Below are 19,409 nucleotides of genomic sequence, written 5' to 3' on the forward strand. Positions count from 1 at the left end.
CACGTAACCAGCCCGAGGAGGCTCTGAAGACACAGAATCACAGAACCACAGAGCGGGCAGAGACCTCAGAAGGTCGAGTCCAGCCCCCTGCCCAAGGCAGGACCAACCCCAACTCAATCAGCCCGGCCAGGGCTTTGCCAAGCCGACACTTAAACCCCTCTAGGGATGGAGACTCCACCCCTCCCTAGGGAGCCCAGCCCAGCGCTCCCCCCCCCAGGGAAATGGTTTTTCCCACCCCCCAACCCGGGCCCTCCCCCACAGCTGAGGCCGTGGCTCCAGACACGAGTGACCGAGCCGCGCAGGGACCGAGGGGAAGGCTCGTGCGGACTCGCGGCGGCTTGTCCCATCCCAGGCGCGGGCGGGGGGGGCTGTCTGAGGAGCCGGAGCAGCACGCGCGGCCTGTGCGCCAAGGGCGGGGGCGGGAAGCGACGGGCGCCGCGCGGGGCCCGCAACGGCCGCTCGGCCTCAGGGGATGGGGACCGAGGCGCGCGCCCCTCGCCCGCCGGGAGCGCGCTGCGCGGCCCCGCCGCCCTTGCGGAGAGCTCCCGCCCCCCGCGCTCACCATCGTTCTCGTCGCTGTGGCGCCTCCGCGACATGCTGCCGGGCGGGGCGGGGCGGGAGCGGCGCTGGGCAGAGGCCGCGGCGGCGCCGAGAAGCGTTTCCCTCCGGCCGGCCCCTCCGCTCCGGCTTCCTGCCCGCCGCGAGCTGCTTCCGGGGCAAAGGGCGGCGGGAGCGGCACGCCCCGCCCCCTCCCCCGCTAGCGTGCGGCGCGCCCCAGCGTGCGCGGGGATCGCTTCCGGGGCGGGCCAGGGAGCGTCGCAAAGTTCCCACAGCCGCGGTGAGCTGGGGCGCCTGCGCGAGGGCCCGATCCCGCTCGGGGGCGCCAGTGGGCCCGAGTCTGAGCCCGCCGCCCGGGCCCGCACCCTGAGCACCGGCCCCTCAGCACACGGGCATCCCCGCCCCTGGCCCTCAGCACACGGGCATCCCCGCCCCGGGGCCCTCAGCACACGGGCATCCCCCCCCCGGGCCCTCAGCACACGGGCATCCCCCCCCGGGCCCTCAGCACACGGGCATCCCCCCCCCCGGGCCCTCAGCACACGGGCATCCCCGCCCCGGGCCCTCAGCACACGGGCATCCCCGCCCGGGCCCTCAGCACACGGGCATCCCCGCCCGGGCCCTCAGCACACGGGCATCCCCCCCCCGGGCCCTCAGCACACGGGCATCCCCGCCCGGGCCCTCAGCACACGGGCATCCCCGCCCGGGCCCTCAGCACACGGGCATCCCCCCCCCGGGCCCTCAGCACACGGGCATCCCCCCCCCGGCCCTCAGCACACGGGCATCCCCGCCCGGGCCCTCAGCACACGGGCATCCCCCCCCCGGGCCCTCAGCACACGGGCATCCCCCCCCTGGCCCTCAGCACACGGGCATCCCCGCCCCGGGCCCTCAGCACACGGGCATCCCCGCCCCGGGCCCTCAGCACACGGGCATCCCCCCCCCTGGCCCTCAGCGCACGGGCATCCCCGCCCCCCGGGCCCTCAGCACACGGGCATCCCCGCCCCGGCCCTCAGCACACGGGCATCCCCGCCCCCCGGGCCCTCAGCACACGGGCATCCCCGCCCCTGGCCCTCAGCACACGGGCATCCCCCCCCCTGGCCCTCAGCGCACGGGCATCCCCCCCCCGGGCCCTCAGCACACGGGCATCCCCGCCCGGGCCCTCAGCACACGGGCATCCCCGCCCCTGGCCCTCAGCACACGGGCATCCCCGCCCCGGGCCCTCAGCACACGGGCATCCCCGCCCCGGGCCCTCAGCACACGGGCATCCCCGCCCCTGGCCCTCAGCACACGGGCATCCCCGCCCGGGCCCTCAGCACACGGGCATCCCCCCCGGGCCCTCAGCACACGGGCATCCCCGCCCCCGGCCCTCAGCACACGGGCATCCCCGCCCCCGGGCCCTCAGCGCACGGGCATCCCCGCCCCCGGCCCTCAGCACACGGGCATCCCCTCCCCGGGCCCTCAGCACACGGGCATCCCCCCCCTGGCCCTCAGCACACGGGCATCCCCCCCCGGGCCCTCAGCACACGGGCATCCCCGCCCCCGGGCCCTCAGCGCACGGGCATCCCCGCCCCGGGCCCTCAGCACACGGGCATCCCCCCCCTGGCCCTCAGCACACGGGCATCCCCGCCCCGGGCCCTCAGCACACGGGCATCCCCCCCCTGGCCCTCAGCACACGGGCATCCCCGCCCCCGGGCCCTCAGCGCACGGGCATCCCCGCCCCCGGCCCTCAGCACACGGGCATCCCCGCCCCCGGCCCTCAGCACACGGGCATCCCCCCCGGGCCCTCAGCACACGGGCATCCCCGCCCCCGGCCCTCAGCACACGGGCATCCCCCCCCCCCGGGCCCTCAGCACACGGGCATCCCCGCCCCGGGGCCCTCAGCACACGGGCATCCCCTCCCCGGGGCCCTCAGCACACGGGCATCCCCCCCCCCGGGCCCTCAGCACACGGGCATCCCCCCCCGGGCCCTCAGCACACGGGCATCCCCCCCCCGGGCCCTCAGCACACGGGCATCCCCCCCCCTGGCCCTCAGCACACGGGCATCCCCGCCCCGGGCCCTCAGCACACGGGCATCCCCGCCCCGGGCCCTCAGCACACGGGCATCCCCCCCCCCGGGCCCTCAGCACACGGGCATCCCCCCCGGGCCCTCAGCACACGGGCATCCCCCCCCCGGGCCCTCAGCACACGGGCATCCCCCCCCTGGCCCTCAGCACACGGGCATCCCCGCCCCGGGCCCTCAGCACACGGGCATCCCCGCCCCGGGCCCTCAGCACACGGGCATCCCCGCCCCCGGCCCTCAGCACACGGGCATCCCCGCCCCTGGCCCTCAGCGCACGGGCATCCCCGCCCCCGGCCCTCAGCACACGGGCATCCCCGCCCCGGGCCCTCAGCACACGGGCATCCCGCCCCTGGCCCTCAGCACACGGGCATCCCCGCCCCGGGCCCTCAGCACACGGGCATCCCCCCCGGGCCCTCAGCACACGGGCATCCCCGCCCCTGGCCCTCAGCACACGGGCATCCCCGCCCCGGGCCCTCAGCGCACGGGCATCCCCGCCCCCGGCCCTCAGCACACGGGCATCCCCGCCCCGGGCCCTCAGCACACGGGCATCCCGCCCCTGGCCCTCAGCACACGGGCATCCCCCCCCGGGGCCCTCAGCACACGGGCATCCCCGCCCCCGGCCCTCAGCACACGGACATCCCCCCCCCGGCCCTCAGCACACGGGCATCCCGCCCCCGGGCCCTCAGCACACGGGCATCCCCGCCCCGGGCCCTCAGCACACGGGCATCCCGCCCCTGGCCCTCAGCACACGGGCATCCCCGCCCCTGGCCCTCAGCACACGGGCATCCCCGCCCCTGGCCCTCAGCACACGGGCATCCCCGCCCCCGGGCCCTCAGCACACGGACATCCCCCCCCCGGCCCTCAGCACACGGGCATCCCCGCCCCTGGCCCTCAGCACACGGGCATCCCCGCCCCGGCCCTCAGCACACGGACATCCCCCCCCCGGCCCTCAGCACACGGGCATCCCCGCCCCTGGCCCTCAGCACACGGGCATCCCCGCCCCCGGCCCTCAGCACACGGACATCCCCCCCCCGGCCCTCAGCACACGGGCATCCCCGCCCCGGGCCCTCAGCACACGGGCATCCCCCCCCCGGCCCTCAGCACACGGGCATCCCCGCCCCGGGGCCCTCAGCACACGGGCATCCCCCCCCCTGGCCCTCAGCACACGGGCATCCCCGCCCCCGGGCCCTCAGCACACGGGCATCCCCGCCCCTGGCCCTCAGCACACGGGCATCCCCCCCCCGGCCCTCAGCACACGGGCATCCCCGCCCCGGGGCCCTCAGCACACGGGCATCCCCCCCCCCGGGCCCTCAGCACACGGGCATCCCCGCCCCGGGCCCTCAGCACACGGGCATCCCCGCCCCGGGCCCTCAGCACACGGGCATCCCCGCCCCGGGCCCTCAGCACACGGGCATCCCGCCCCTGGCCCTCAGCACACGGGCATCCCGCCCCTGGCCCTCAGCACACGGGCATCCCCGCCCCGGGCCCTCAGCACACGGGCATCCCGCCCCTGGCCCTCAGCACACGGGCATCCCCGCCCCCGGCCCTCAGCACACGGGCATCCCCGCCCCGGGGCCCTCAGCGCACGGGCATCCCCGCCCCGGGCCCTCAGCACACGGGCATCCCCGCCCCGGGCCCTCAGCACACGGGCATCCCGCCCCTGGCCCTCAGCACACGGGCATCCCCGCCCCCGGCCCTCAGCACACGGGCATCCCCGCCCCTGGCCCTCAGCACACGGGCATCCCCGCCCCGGGCCCTCAGCACACGGGCATCCCCGCCCCGGGCCCTCAGCACACGGGCATCCCCGCCCCGGGCCCTCAGCACACGGGCATCCCCGCCCCGGGCCCTCAGCACACGGGCATCCCGCCCCTGGCCCTCAGCACACGGGCATCCCGCCCCTGGCCCTCAGCACACGGGCATCCCCGCCCCCGGCCCTCAGCACACGGGCATCCCCGCCCCCGGCCCTCAGCACACGGGCATCCCCGGCCCTGGCCCTCAGCACACGGGCATCCCCCCCCCGGCCCTCAGCACACGGGCATCCCCGCCCCCGGCCCTCAGCACACGGGCATCCCCGCCCCGGGCCCTCAGCACACGGGCATCCCCCCCCTGGCCCTCAGCACACGGGCATCCCCGCCCGGGCCCTCAGCACACGGGCATCCCCCCCCCGGGCCCTCAGCACACGGGCATCCCCCCCCTGGCCCTCAGCACACGGGCATCCCCGCCCCTGGCCCTCAGCACACGGGCATCCCCGCCCCGGGCCCTCAGCACACGGGCATCCCCGCCCCGGGCCCTCAGCACACGGGCATCCCCGCCCCGGGCCCTCAGCACACGGGCATCCCCGCCCCTGGCCCTCAGCACACGGGCATCCCCGCCCGGGCCCTCAGCACACGGGCATCCCCCCCCCGGGCCCTCAGCACACGGGCATCCCCCCCCTGGCCCTCAGCACACGGGCATCCCCGCCCCCGGGCCCTCAGCGCACGGGCATCCCCGCCCCCGGCCCTCAGCACACGGGCATCCCCGCCCCCGGCCCTCAGCACACGGGCATCCCCCCCCCCGGGCCCTCAGCACACGGGCATCCCCGCCCCCGGCCCTCAGCACACGGGCATCCCCCCCCCCCGGGCCCTCAGCACACGGGCATCCCCGCCCCGGGGCCCTCAGCACACGGGCATCCCCTCCCCGGGGCCCTCAGCACACGGGCATCCCCCCCCCCGGGCCCTCAGCACACGGGCATCCCCCCCGGGCCCTCAGCACACGGGCATCCCCGCCCCCGGCCCTCAGCACACGGGCATCCCCGCCCCTGGCCCTCAGCGCACGGGCATCCCCGCCCCCGGCCCTCAGCACACGGGCATCCCCGCCCCGGGCCCTCAGCACACGGGCATCCCGCCCCTGGCCCTCAGCACACGGGCATCCCCGCCCCGGGCCCTCAGCACACGGGCATCCCCCCCGGGCCCTCAGCACACGGGCATCCCCGCCCCTGGCCCTCAGCACACGGGCATCCCCGCCCCGGGCCCTCAGCGCACGGGCATCCCCGCCCCCGGCCCTCAGCACACGGGCATCCCCGCCCCGGGCCCTCAGCACACGGGCATCCCGCCCCTGGCCCTCAGCACACGGGCATCCCCCCCCGGGGCCCTCAGCACACGGGCATCCCCGCCCCCGGCCCTCAGCACACGGACATCCCCCCCCCGGCCCTCAGCACACGGGCATCCCGCCCCCGGGCCCTCAGCACACGGGCATCCCCGCCCCGGGCCCTCAGCACACGGGCATCCCGCCCCTGGCCCTCAGCACACGGGCATCCCCGCCCCTGGCCCTCAGCACACGGGCATCCCCGCCCCTGGCCCTCAGCACACGGGCATCCCCGCCCCCGGGCCCTCAGCACACGGACATCCCCCCCCGGCCCTCAGCACACGGGCATCCCCGCCCCTGGCCCTCAGCACACGGGCATCCCCGCCCCGGCCCTCAGCACACGGACATCCCCCCCCCGGCCCTCAGCACACGGGCATCCCCGCCCCTGGCCCTCAGCACACGGGCATCCCCGCCCCCGGCCCTCAGCACACGGACATCCCCCCCCCGGCCCTCAGCACACGGGCATCCCCGCCCCGGGCCCTCAGCACACGGGCATCCCCCCCCCGGCCCTCAGCACACGGGCATCCCCGCCCCGGGGCCCTCAGCACACGGGCATCCCCCCCCCTGGCCCTCAGCACACGGGCATCCCCGCCCCCGGGCCCTCAGCACACGGGCATCCCCGCCCCTGGCCCTCAGCACACGGGCATCCCCCCCCCGGCCCTCAGCACACGGGCATCCCCGCCCCGGGGCCCTCAGCACACGGGCATCCCCCCCCCCGGGCCCTCAGCACACGGGCATCCCCGCCCCGGGCCCTCAGCACACGGGCATCCCCGCCCCGGGCCCTCAGCACACGGGCATCCCCGCCCCGGGCCCTCAGCACACGGGCATCCCGCCCCTGGCCCTCAGCACACGGGCATCCCGCCCCTGGCCCTCAGCACACGGGCATCCCCGCCCCGGGCCCTCAGCACACGGGCATCCCGCCCCTGGCCCTCAGCACACGGGCATCCCCGCCCCCGGCCCTCAGCACACGGGCATCCCCGCCCCGGGGCCCTCAGCGCACGGGCATCCCCGCCCCGGGCCCTCAGCACACGGGCATCCCCGCCCCGGGCCCTCAGCACACGGGCATCCCGCCCCTGGCCCTCAGCACACGGGCATCCCCGCCCCCGGCCCTCAGCACACGGGCATCCCCGCCCCTGGCCCTCAGCACACGGGCATCCCCGCCCCGGGCCCTCAGCACACGGGCATCCCCGCCCCGGGCCCTCAGCACACGGGCATCCCCGCCCCGGGCCCTCAGCACACGGGCATCCCCGCCCCGGGCCCTCAGCACACGGGCATCCCGCCCCTGGCCCTCAGCACACGGGCATCCCGCCCCTGGCCCTCAGCACACGGGCATCCCCGCCCCCGGCCCTCAGCACACGGGCATCCCCGCCCCCGGCCCTCAGCACACGGGCATCCCCGGCCCTGGCCCTCAGCACACGGGCATCCCCCCCCCGGCCCTCAGCACACGGGCATCCCCGCCCCCGGCCCTCAGCACACGGGCATCCCCCCCCCCCGGGCCCTCAGCACACGGGCATCCCCGCCCCGGGCCCTCAGCACACGGGCATCCCCCCCCCCCGGGGCCCTCAGCACACGGGCATCCCCGCCCCTGGCCCTCAGCGCACGGGCATCCCCGCCCCTGGCCCTCAGCGCACGGGCATCCCCCCCCCGGCCCTCAGCACACGGGCATCCCCGCCCCCGGCCCTCAGCACACGGGCATCCCCGCCCCGGGCCCTCAGCACACGGGCATCCCCGCCCCTGGCCCTCAGCACACGGGCATCCCCCCCCCCCGGGCCCTCAGCACACGGGCATCCCCGCCCCGGGCCCTCAGCACACGGGCATCCCCCCCCCCCGGGGCCCTCAGCACACGGGCATCCCCGCCCCTGGCCCTCAGCACACGGGCATCCCCGCCCCTGGCCCTCAGCACACGGGCATCCCCGCCCCTGGCCCTCAGCACACGGGCATCCCCGCCCCTGGCCCTCAGCACACGGGCATCCCCGCCCCCGGCCCTCAGCACACGGGCATCCCCCCCCCCCGGGCCCTCAGCACACGGGCATCCCCGCCCCGGGCCCTCAGCACACGGGCATCCCCCCCCCCCGGGGCCCTCAGCACACGGGCATCCCCGCCCCTGGCCCTCAGCACACGGGCATCCCCCCCCCGGCCCTCAGCACACGGGCATCCCCGCCCCCGGCCCTCAGCACACGGGCATCCCCGCCCCGGGCCCTCAGCACACGGGCATCCCCGCCCCTGGCCCTCAGCACACGGGCATCCCCCCCCCCCGGGCCCTCAGCACACGGGCATCCCCGCCCCGGGCCCTCAGCACACGGGCATCCCCCCCCCCCGGGGCCCTCAGCACACGGGCATCCCCGCCCCTGGCCCTCAGCACACGGGCATCCCCGCCCCTGGCCCTCAGCACACGGGCATCCCCGCCCCTGGCCCTCAGCACACGGGCATCCCCGCCCCTGGCCCTCAGCACACGGGCATCCCCGCCCCGGGCCCTCAGCACACGGGCATCCCCGCCCCTGGCCCTCAGCACACGGGCATCCCCGCCCCGGGCCCTCAGCACACGGGCATCCCCGCCCCTGGCCCTCAGCACACGGGCATCCCCCCCCCTGGCCCTCAGCACACGGGCATCCCCGCCCCGGGCCCTCAGCACACGGGCATCCCCGCCCCGGCCCTCAGCACACGGACATCCCCCCCCCGGCCCTCAGCACACGGGCATCCCCCCCCCGGGCCCTCAGCACACGGGCATCCCCCCCCCGGGCCCTCAGCACACGGGCATCCCCGCCCCTGGCCCTCAGCACACGGGCATCCCCGCCCCCGGGCCCTCAGCACACGGGCATCCCCGCCCCCGGGCCCTCAGCACACGGGCATCCCCGCCCCTGGCCCTCAGCACACGGGCATCCCCGCCCCTGGCCCTCAGCACACGGGCATCCCCGCCCCGGGGCCCTCAGCGCACGGGCATCCCCGCCCCCGGGCCCTCAGCACACGGGCATCCCCGCCCCTGGCCCTCAGCACACGGGCATCCCCGCCCCTGGCCCTCAGCACACGGGCATCCCCCCCCCGGGCCCTCAGCACACGGGCATCCCCGCCCCCGGGGCCCTCAGCACACGGGCATCCCCGCCCCCGGGCCCTCAGCACACGGGCATCCCCGCCCCCGGGCCCTCAGCACACGGGCATCCCCGCCCCGGGCCCTCAGCACACGGGCATCCCCGCCCCTGGCCCTCAGCACACGGGCATCCCCGCCCCCGGGCCCTCAGCACACGGGCATCCCCGCCCCCGGGCCCTCAGCACACGGGCATCCCCGCCCCTGGCCCTCAGCACACGGGCATCCCCGCCCCTGGCCCTCAGCACACGGGCATCCCCGCCCCGGGGCCCTCAGCGCACGGGCATCCCCGCCCCCGGGCCCTCAGCACACGGGCATCCCCGCCCCTGGCCCTCAGCACACGGGCATCCCCGCCCCTGGCCCTCAGCACACGGGCATCCCCCCCCCGGGCCCTCAGCACACGGGCATCCCCGCCCCCGGGGCCCTCAGCACACGGGCATCCCCGCCCCCGGGCCCTCAGCACACGGGCATCCCCGCCCCCGGGCCCTCAGCACACGGGCATCCCCGCCCCGGGCCCTCAGCACACGGGCATCCCCGCCCCGGGCCCTCAGCACACGGGCATCCCCGCCCCGGGGCCCTCAGCACACGGGCATCCCCGCCCCGGGCCCTCAGCACACGGGCATCCCCGCCCCTGGCCCTCAGCACACGGGCATCCCCGCCCCCGGGCCCTCAGCACACGGGCATCCCCGCCCCTGGCCCTCAGCACACGGGCATCCCCGCCCCTGGCCCTCAGCACACGGGCATCCCCGCCCCTGGCCCTCAGCACACGGGCATCCCCGCCCCTGGCCCTCAGCACACGGGCATCCCCGCCCCGGGGCCCTCAGCGCACGGGCATCCCCGCCCCCGGGCCCTCAGCACACGGGCATCCCCGCCCCGGGCCCTCAGCACACGGGCATCCCCCCCGGGCCCTCAGCACACGGGCATCCCCGCCCCGGGCCCTCAGCACACGGGCATCCCCGCCCCTGGCCCTCAGCACACGGGCATCCCCGCCCCTGGCCCTCAGCACACGGGCATCCCCCCCCCGGGCCCTCAGCACACGGGCATCCCCGCCCCCCGGGGCCCTCAGCACACGGGCATCCCCGCCCCCGGGCCCTCAGCACACGGGCATCCCCGCCCCCGGGCCCTCAGCACACGGGCATCCCCGCCCCTGGCCCTCAGCACACGGGCATCCCCGCCCCCGGGCCCTCAGCACACGGGCATCCCCGCCCCGGGGCCCTCAGCGCACGGGCATCCCCCCCCCCGGGCCCTCAGCACACGGGCATCCCCGCCCCTGGCCCTCAGCACACGGGCATCCCCGCCCCGGGGCCCTCAGCGCACGGGCATCCCCGCCCCCGGGCCCTCAGCACACGGGCATCCCCGCCCCTGGCCCTCAGCACACGGGCATCCCCGCCCCTGGCCCTCAGCACACGGGCATCCCCCCCCCGGGCCCTCAGCACACGGGCATCCCCGCCCCCGGGGCCCTCAGCACACGGGCATCCCCGCCCCCGGGCCCTCAGCACACGGGCATCCCCGCCCCCGGGCCCTCAGCACACGGGCATCCCCGCCCCTGGCCCTCAGCACACGGGCATCCCCGCCCCGGGCCCTCAGCGCACGGGCATCCCCGCCCCTGGCCCTCAGCGCACGGGCATCCCCGCCCCCGGGCCCTCAGCACACGGGCATCCCCGCCCCGGCCCTCAGCACACGGGCATCCCCGCCCCTGGCCCTCAGCACACGGGCATCCCCGCCCCGGGGCCCTCAGCGCACGGGCATCCCCGCCCCCGGGCCCTCAGCACACGGGCATCCCCGCCCCTGGCCCTCAGCACACGGGCATCCCCGCCCCTGGCCCTCAGCACACGGGCATCCCCCCCCCGGGCCCTCAGCACACGGGCATCCCCGCCCCCGGGGCCCTCAGCACACGGGCATCCCCGCCCCCGGGCCCTCAGCACACGGGCATCCCCGCCCCCGGGCCCTCAGCACACGGGCATCCCCGCCCCTGGCCCTCAGCACACGGGCATCCCCGCCCCCGGGGCCCTCAGCACACGGGCATCCCCGCCCCCGGGGCCCTCAGCACACGGGCATCCCCGCCCCGGGCCCTCAGCACACGGGCATCCCCGCCCCTGGCCCTCAGCACACGGGCATCCCCCCCCGGGGCCCTCAGCACACGGGCATCCCCCCCCCGGGCCCTCAGCACACGGGCATCCCCCCCCCGGGCCCTCAGCACACGGGCATCCCCGCCCCCGGGGCCCTCAGCACACGGGCATCCCCGCCCCTGGCCCTCAGCACGCGGGCATCCCCGCCCCTGGCCCTCAGCACGCGGGCATCCCCCCCCCCCGGGCCCTCAGCACACGGGCATCCCCCCCCCGGGGCCCTCAGCACACGGGCATCCCCCCCCCGGGGCCCTCAGCACACGGGCATCCCCGCCCCCTGGCCCTCAGCGCACGGGCATCCCCCCCCCGGGGCCCTCAGCACACGGGCATCCCCCCCCCGGGGCCCTCAGCACACGGGCATCCCCGCCCCGGGCCCTCAGCGCACGGGCATCCCCCCCCCGGGGCCCTCAGCACACGGGCATCCCCGCCCCGGGCCCTCAGCGCACGGGCATCCCCGCCCCCTGGCCCTCAGCACACGGGCATCCCCGCCCCCGGGCCCTCAGCACACGGGCATCCCCGCCCCGGGCCCTCAGCACACGGGCATCCCCGCCCCGGGCCCTCAGCACACGGGCATCCCCGCCCCGGGCCCTCAGCACACGGGCATCCCCGCCCCGGGGCCCTCAGCACACGGGCATCCCCGCCCCGGGCCCTCAGCACACGGGCATCCCCGCCCCGGGCCCTCAGCACACGGGCATCCCCCCCGGGCCCTCAGCACACGGGCATCCCCGCCCCGGGGCCCTCAGCACACGGGCATCCCCCCCCCGGGCCCTCAGCACACGGGCATCCCCGCCCCGGGCCCTCAGCACACGGGCATCCCCGCCCCGGGGCCCTCAGCGCACGGGCATCCCCGCCCCGGGGCCCTCAGCACACGGGCATCCCCGCCCCCGGGCCCCCGCCCCGGGCCCTCAGCACACGGGCATCCCCGCCCCGGGCCCTCAGCACACGGGCATCCCCGCCCCTGGGCCCTCAGCACACGGGCATCCCCGCCCCGGGCCCTCAGCACACGGGCATCCCCGCCCCGGGCCCTCAGCACACGGGCATCCCCGGCCCTGGGCCCTCAGCACACGGGCATCCCCGCCCCTGGCCCTCAGCACACGGGCATCCCCGCCCCGGGCCCTCAGCACACGGGCATCCCCGCCCCGGCCCTCAGCACACGGGCATCCCCGCCCCTGGGCGCGCAGCACACGGGCATCCCCGCCCCTGGGCGCGCAGCATAGGAACAGCGCTGGCCCCAGGCGCGCGGTGCATAGGCACTACCGGCTCCTGGGCGCGCGGCACAGGAGCGGCGCCAGCCCCAGGCATGCAGCGCATGGGCTGTTCCAACCCCAGGCGCATGGCGTATGGGTGGCCCCATCCCCGGGCACATATGCAGCCCCGCCTCTGTGCGCCTGGCACAATGAATGGCCCCACCCCCTGGCACCCGGGAGCCCCAAAAGGTTGGGGTCCACTAGTCTAAAACCATTTTGAGGGAACAGGTACATTTTCAATAGCCAAGTGTCAGATTATTTTGGATTGCTTGATGTGAAGTCCAAATATGTTGTTTCAATAAGGCACCAATATTTCATTTTGATTTCCTGGATTTCATTCATTTTGATATTCTACGTTAAATATATGTCTAACATGTTTCAACATTATAAAAACAAAATGTTCTGAATCAAACTTTTTTTGGAATTTCCATGCTGTGAAAAGGTTCAAAAACTTGACTTTTTGTTCCCAAATAAATTTCAGAATGTTGGTATTTTCTGCAGGATGGAAATTCCCCTTTCTAGCCAGCTCTGTGGAAAGTGTATGTCCCCTGGTACAGAACACCTCCCAGACTGAGCAAGACTTGAATTCCTAGTGTGCTCTAATAGAAACCTCTGGAAGAGAAGCAAGGTGACAGGATGCTAGAGACCCAAGTACATGTATGTTCTTGGTGTTGCGCAGATATCACACATTCTCTCTCCCTCCTTGTGGCAGTTGTATGTGGTTCCAGTTTATTAGTATGAATAGTAACACTATCAAGGTGAGCAGTCCATAAGTGTTATTTTGTCCATAAAATTAGTGTAAAAAGGTTGTGAATTGTAAATTGTCCCTGAAGTGAAGTGTTTCCAGGAAGGAGGTGTGAGATGAGGCATGCTTCCTCCGATACAGAGTGTAGCACTCCAATCTGCCTACCTGGCAAGGGAGAGAGAAGAGGGCACCCTAAAATCCATGGCCTGCTATGCACTATTTAGCACACTGATCAGTCACCCTCTCCAATGAACAGGTCAGGATTTTTGAAATCATGAGTGTGTCGGTGTAACACTGACCAACAAAACTTGCAAGATAAGAGGTGGTCATGGGGACTTACTGTTCTGCACTCAGTTGAAAATTTCTGACCCTGAAAACCTGGCATGAAGATCTCCAGGCAGCTATCTGGTAACTTCTGTGAATGCTGTTTTTAGTCTTAGATTCTTAAAATGTTAAAGCTTGCTGCTGGTTGACTTTTTTGCTGTGGCAGGGCAGTAGCAAAGACTGCCTTTAGCAAGGTATGTCTGTAATGTGCATTTATTGTTTTGAATGTATAGTACTGATAATATATTACGTGCTATGAATGTCTGATCAGCATATTTACAGATCTGTGTTTTGCATGTGTTTTTCCTTGATCACGGAACAGGAATTGTCTCTCATTGCAGTGACACAGCAATGATTCCCTCTTCTGTGCTGCTAGATGGAGGAGATGAAGCAGAGTGTTGTATTTTAAGATTTCCAGATTTGGACTTGAAGGATCCTTTACCTTTGGCAGCCAAAAGCAACCACAGAGTGGAATTAGATACCAGTGTGAGGAAGAAATATGCATTTGCCAGGAAGAAGGTACATTTTAGTACAGTACTTTTTGGGTATGTTCTTACTTCAGAGTATGCAATTGCACAGTTTCTTTGTTATCTTGTAAGAACTGGCTTTACAGAGTTCCTATCTCATTCATGCTACACCCTTAATTCCTGTTATAGTAATACATTAAAAATAATCTGGCTCCATTGGTATCGTATTTAAATTAAAGGGGTATGCAATGAATTCCTTTAAGGCTCTCAAACCCTCCAGATTACAGTACTCCTTGCAGGTGTCTGATTTTTCTTGTGTACAGCCATGTTTCACCTCACTTAAAAACTATTTGCTTACAAAATAGACATACAAATACAAAAGTGTCACAACATGCTATTGCTGAAAAACAGCTTACGTTCTCATTTTTACCATCGAATTATAGAATAAATCAATTGGCATATATATATATATATATATAGTATTTACATTTCAGTGTACAGTATATAGAGCAGTATAAACAAGTCATTGTATGAAATTTTAGTTTGTACTGACTTTGCTAGTGCTTTTTATGTGGCCTGTTGTAGCAGTAGGCAAGTAGCTAGATGAGTCACTGTACCGCTGGAGCAAAATGCAGGACAATGTAGCACTTTAAAGACTAACAAGATGGTTTATTAGATGATGAGCTTTCGTGGGCCAGACCCACTTCCTCAGTCTGGCCCACGAAAGCTCATCATCTAATAAACCATCTTGTTAGTCTTTAAAGTGCTACATTGTCCTGCATTTTGCTTCAACTACCCCAGACTAACACCGCTACATTTGTACTGCTGGAAGACCTCTGCATTTATCCCTGGTTGAGAATTGTTGCTTTAATGCAAATGGCGATAGATCTGGTGTAATGGCCCAATTCAACAAAGCATTTAAGCATGTTCTTACATGTAAGTGCTTTGTTGAATAGGTACTTGCTTACAGTTTAGCATATACTTAAACTCTTTGTTGGTGGATGACGGTGCATAAAGTATTGTCACAGTGCTGCTTCAGGATAAATGAAACGCTCAATCTGAAACCTAGAATTCAAACACAGAGAAATCATAAGAACGGCTGTACTGGGTCAGACCAAAGGTCCATCTAGCCCAGTATCCTGTCTGCCGACAGTGGCCAGCACCAGGTGCCCCAGAGGGGGCAGACCAAAGACAATGATCAAGTGATTTGTCTCCTGCCATCCCTCTCCAGCCTCTGACAAACAGAGGCCAGGGCCACCAATTCAATGTTAAAGAAACATTCGCCACTTGAAATCAAACATTTAAAGAAAAAATGATTAAAGTTTCCCGTCCAAACTCTGCCTCTGATTCCTCCTGTCAATTTGGCAGGTGTAGAGTATTTTTTTTTAAGTTTCCCATTACAGTGTTGCTATGTGAAAGTTTCACATATGCACTGTGGTCGGGTGTCCTCTGGTGTAACAGTGAAATCCACTTTACATACAATGATTCTGTCTCTCCAGAGTAAACCACAATAGCAACTGATTATAGTGAAACTGACTGTTATATAGAATACTGTCAAATACACCGACAAAGAGAAATATTGTGTCTTTAATCACTTGGTTGTGTGCAACAGTCATGGGTGGGGGAAAACCTCAGCCAAATATGAGACACGGAAAAGGAACAGTTTCATGTTGTTAATGTTATTCCCCATTTTCATACCTAAAAATTGGCATTTGTATGCAAAGGGATATTTTCAAGATGTCCTGTAAGGGTGCTCTCTAAGTTTCCAAGACTAAAACAAAAGCATTGCATTGTTTAGGTACAGTAAAACTGGCAAGTGCTGGAAATCTAGGTGTGCAGAGAATGCGTAGACCGCCTTTTCCAGTTGAGCAGCTGTTTCTAACGAGACCAGGAGCCTGGGCAGGGCAGATGGAAGGCCTCATCAGAAGTGGCAGCACTGAGGAATCCCAGGGCACTTGCTTAGCAGTTTTTGGGCAACCTGTTTAAAAGCCCGAGATTTGTCCTTCATCCAGCGGGGAGTTGCATGACCGGCTCCAGGAAGAAACGGAGGCCTAACTGACAACATTTGTGATGTATTGCAGGCCTTTGCCCTCTTTGTCAAAGCAAAGGAAGTGCCAGCTGCAGCTCGCTGCCCGCCAGCCACATGCAGAGTGGGACAGTGGTGGGAATGCTGCGGACGAACCTTTCCAGACCTCACCGGCATGCACAGACACGTGGCCACGCAGCACTCCAGCGTCATCCAGCAGCAGACGGGCTTGATTTTACAGCAGTTGGCTGCAGAAGCCGGCACCTCAGGAAACCCAGCTTCTGCAGACAAGGCAAATGGGCTGAGAGGTCCCCCTTATAACAGCCAGGAGCTCTCTGGGAGCCTCCCAGACACAAGCCACATTAGTTCTGATGAACTGACAAGGTAAGGAATTGCCTCAACAACATGAAACCTGTTTCTTACTGTGAGCCTGGGGGAAGCCCCGGGAAGAGCATTCCTATTGCTATTTGCACTCATTTAGCCACAGCCATTTACAATTGTTTATTAAACTGTTGCAGCTTTTGTATGTGACAGGGCCTTAGCTGACACAACTTCACAGCTTCCTTTCATCCTAGTCACATGTTTAGATTCCTCTAGACCCCCTAAGACTTACCCAGTGTCCTGGAATCCCCTGGCCTCATTCCCACTTCCTCAATACACCTTGTGCAGCCTTTCTGACCTGTGCCATGGAGCGTGGGTGCATGCGAGTCTTACTGACTGTGAGTCCAGCGTGCACCACCTCAGAATTCGGGCCCCAAATGGCCCTTAAAAAGAAGTGGATTTTTTTGCGCTTGGATAATTAAAATGGTTTTGTTTTCAAACCTCATCCTGTGTCCCCAAGGAGTCTCTGACATGTCTGGAAAATACGAGACCTTGCAGTGCACGTGTTTAAAGAATCTGGTCCTCAAATGTGGCTAAGGTACGAGCTACTGGCAATGGTAGCCCATGAAAGGCCGGTTAGTTTTTGTTAACATTGCCAAGGCAAGGATAGAAAACACTAGGGCCACAGAGATCTGCACCAGCTCTGACTGAATTCCACTCCCTGAAGTGAATGAAAGCAAACCGCATAGCCTTGGCCTGTCCCTCAGGATGAATTCCGTTTGACACAAATTAACTGCAAGATCTCGTGCTGCCGACTCAAGTACCCTTCCTGTTTGTTCTCCTTTGCGGTACTCGTAGCAGTGGCGAGGGAGAAGTGCTGCTGTATTACTGTTACTGTGAGGTGGAAAACCCAGAGAGGCTCTGTGGCTGGCAGCAGTCTCTGTGCCAGCAGCTTCATCTCACTGGCAAGGTAAGTGTATAAGGAGCGGCTGCTTCCCTCTTGCTATTTCTCTCTCTTCAATGGGAAATGATGCACCAGAAAGCCAGGCTGGCGCCAGCACTATTGCGCTGAGGGAGAGAGCAAAGCGTTTCACAACTGCTGTGGAGGGCTGCATACAGGTAGGGCTGCTTATTGTCAGGCAGGTTTTTGTGCCTCAGAGCTTCACAGACATTAAGGCTCTGTCTACATTAGCGGCTTCTTGCGCAAGAATCTGCAGAGTGTCCACACTGCCCGCACGCAAGGACGTTCACAGTACGGCGTGGTACGAGGGCTCCTTGCACAAGAGCTATGCTCTTTTCTATCAGGTGTAAGCCCTCTTGTGCAAGAGGGCAGTGTGGACGCTCAGCAGGGATTTCTTGCGCAAGAAAGCCCTATGGCTAAAATGGCCACCAGAGCTTTCTTGCGCAAGAGAGCGTCCACGCTGCCATGGGCGCTCTTGTGCAAAAGCACAGCTCACATGGCAATGTGGGCGTGTTCTTGCACAAGAACCTTTGCAGTGTAGACCTAGCCTAAGGGCCCCCGCGCGTGATCTCGTAGCAAGGTGTGGTACCGCAGGCCTGCCTCTACCTCAGTTTCTCCAACCACGCTTTCCTGCCCGCTCTGGTGGTTTATGTGGCTCTGCCCTCCAGCCAGGTTACTACAAAGCTCAGTCCCCTTTGGGCTAACACAGTCTAATGTCACAATCACAGCACAGAGGAGCATTCTCAGCCCTTTCAAAGTTACCCACCGGCTGGGTTCAGCTCTCAAGTGCTGTACTGCCCTTCAAGTGAAACGCCCTTGGCCAGGTGCCCGGATACTTCCAGACAGCCCTGGACCAGGGCGGTTCCAGCTGCCATCTGTACTAGCCCTGCTTTTCTGCCCAGCTGTGTTCATCCCCCAGCGAAGCTGGCTCTTTCCTCTCCAGCCCTTCCCCTCCTACCACTGCAACTGGCAGGGCTGAGTTAGTTCACAGCAGCACATAGACCTTTCCAGGTCCGTGTGGGTTTGGAAAATGGCCACATGGCTCGTCTAGTCCAACTCCCTACGTCCTGTAGGACTAGTCACGAGGCGACAGTGCCTAACTCCCGTAGACGTCTTCTCCATCCTGTCCTGAAGCTCCTCAGCCTGCTTTGCTACTTGGTTCTGCTGCTCCGTTGCTCTGATAGCCTCTCTCCCCGGCCGCCCCTAAACTTTCCCTTCCTTAGCATCAGCTCTTGGCTTCTTGTCCTGCTGTTCGCAGAGTACAAGTAGTTTCTTTTCCAACACTGATAGTCCAGCTCCCTTGAAAATAAGACCGTGGTCTGTGACCCCCGACACTTCTACTACAGTAGGACCTCAGCCTTATGAGCTGACCAAACACCTTGTTTGGAACGCAAAGTACGCAGTCAGGCAGCAGCAGAGACCAGACAAAACAAGCGTGGCGCAGTGCCGCGTTCAATGTAAACTACTAAAAAATAAAGGGAAAGTTAAAAAAAGATTTGATAGGGTAAGAAAACTGTTTCTGTGCTTGTGTCATTTAAATTAATCTGGCTAAAAGCAGCATTTTTCTTCTGCACAGTAAAGTTTCAAAGCTGCATGAAGCCAATGTTCAGCTGTAAACTTCTGAAAGAAGAACCGTTTTATTCAGATACAAACGTTTCAGTGGTATGAACAGCCAGTTCTGAGGCTCCGAGCCTTTCACTCGGTTGTCCTGTCTCGCATTCCCAACTCTGTCCATAATTTGTTGCCCCTCTTCTACATTTTTAGTTTTTCTTTATTCATAGGGGCTGGGGCCCAGAACAGCACAGTATTGTGGCTGAGAGCCTAGCCTGTGTCTGGCCTATGAACTGCTTTCCAGAACTGATGATGTTTAAAACACACTAAACCCCCGAAGTCCTTTATACACAAAGTCATGCTCCTGTATCCAGGAGAATGAGCGAGAAAGCACCTTATTTTTTTGCTGTTTTTTTTTTTTTTAAATGTAGCTCCTAGTCTAGATACCAGAGTGAAATGCCCTGATACATTCATTTCCTCGTCTTTCTTTGCTCATTTATTTTACTTGGTAGTTTCTCATTTCTTCTTTCTCAAAGACAGATGTTACATTTACGCTTGTCAGCTTCAGAGTTTTCCTGTCTCGCTTGATTTAGTCAACATTTGCTTCCATCCTTTCTAACATTTTCTTTGCTTTGAAAGAAATCTGTACTGCTTTAGGTGTAATGAATCCAAGTTGGATAGATTTTACTGCAAGACATGAACTTTCACTCTTTCTACCTGTTTTATCAGGACTAAAATCATTGTTCTTACTCGGCTAAAACTCCCATTGAAGGGTCTATCTGACTAATTCCTGTAGAATTTGTCCCTTACAATAGTTTTTCT

The 19,409-nt window shown here is 66.5% G+C and overlaps 2 protein-coding genes across 8 annotated transcripts in view; one reads left to right on the top strand and one right to left on the bottom strand.

The window, feature by feature from the left end:
- The window catches only part of NCBP1 (nuclear cap binding protein subunit 1), a 46,774-nt gene extending 46,074 nt beyond the window's left edge, over window positions 1-700 (bottom strand). The window contains exon 1 of the mRNA XM_075931203.2: window positions 563-700. Within this exon, the coding sequence (XP_075787318.2) occupies window positions 563-596 (34 nt within the window). The 5' untranslated portion in view covers window positions 597-700. The remainder of the gene's footprint in view (window positions 1-562) is intronic.
- Window positions 595-19,409, top strand: part of TSTD2 (thiosulfate sulfurtransferase like domain containing 2) — a 29,742-nt gene continuing 10,927 nt past the window's right edge. For 2 of the 7 annotated variants that reach the window (XM_075931204.2, XM_075931206.2), the window contains exons 1-4: window positions 595-838; window positions 13,584-13,780; window positions 15,810-16,138; window positions 16,934-17,045. In XM_075931204.2, the coding sequence (XP_075787319.2) occupies window positions 595-838; window positions 13,584-13,780; window positions 15,810-16,138; window positions 16,934-17,045 (882 nt within the window). Of the gene's footprint in view, window positions 839-12,025; window positions 12,421-12,532; window positions 13,346-13,583; window positions 13,781-15,809; window positions 16,139-16,933; window positions 17,046-19,409 lie in introns of those variants that run through there. The other 5 variants (XM_075931205.2, XM_075931208.2, XM_075931210.2 and 2 more) reach the window with 5 other exon arrangements.

This window comes from Pelodiscus sinensis, chromosome 6 (genome assembly GCF_052426305.1).
Source record: "Pelodiscus sinensis isolate ZL-2025 chromosome 6, ASM5242630v1, whole genome shotgun sequence".
Lineage (NCBI taxonomy): Eukaryota > Metazoa > Chordata > Testudines > Trionychidae > Pelodiscus > Pelodiscus sinensis.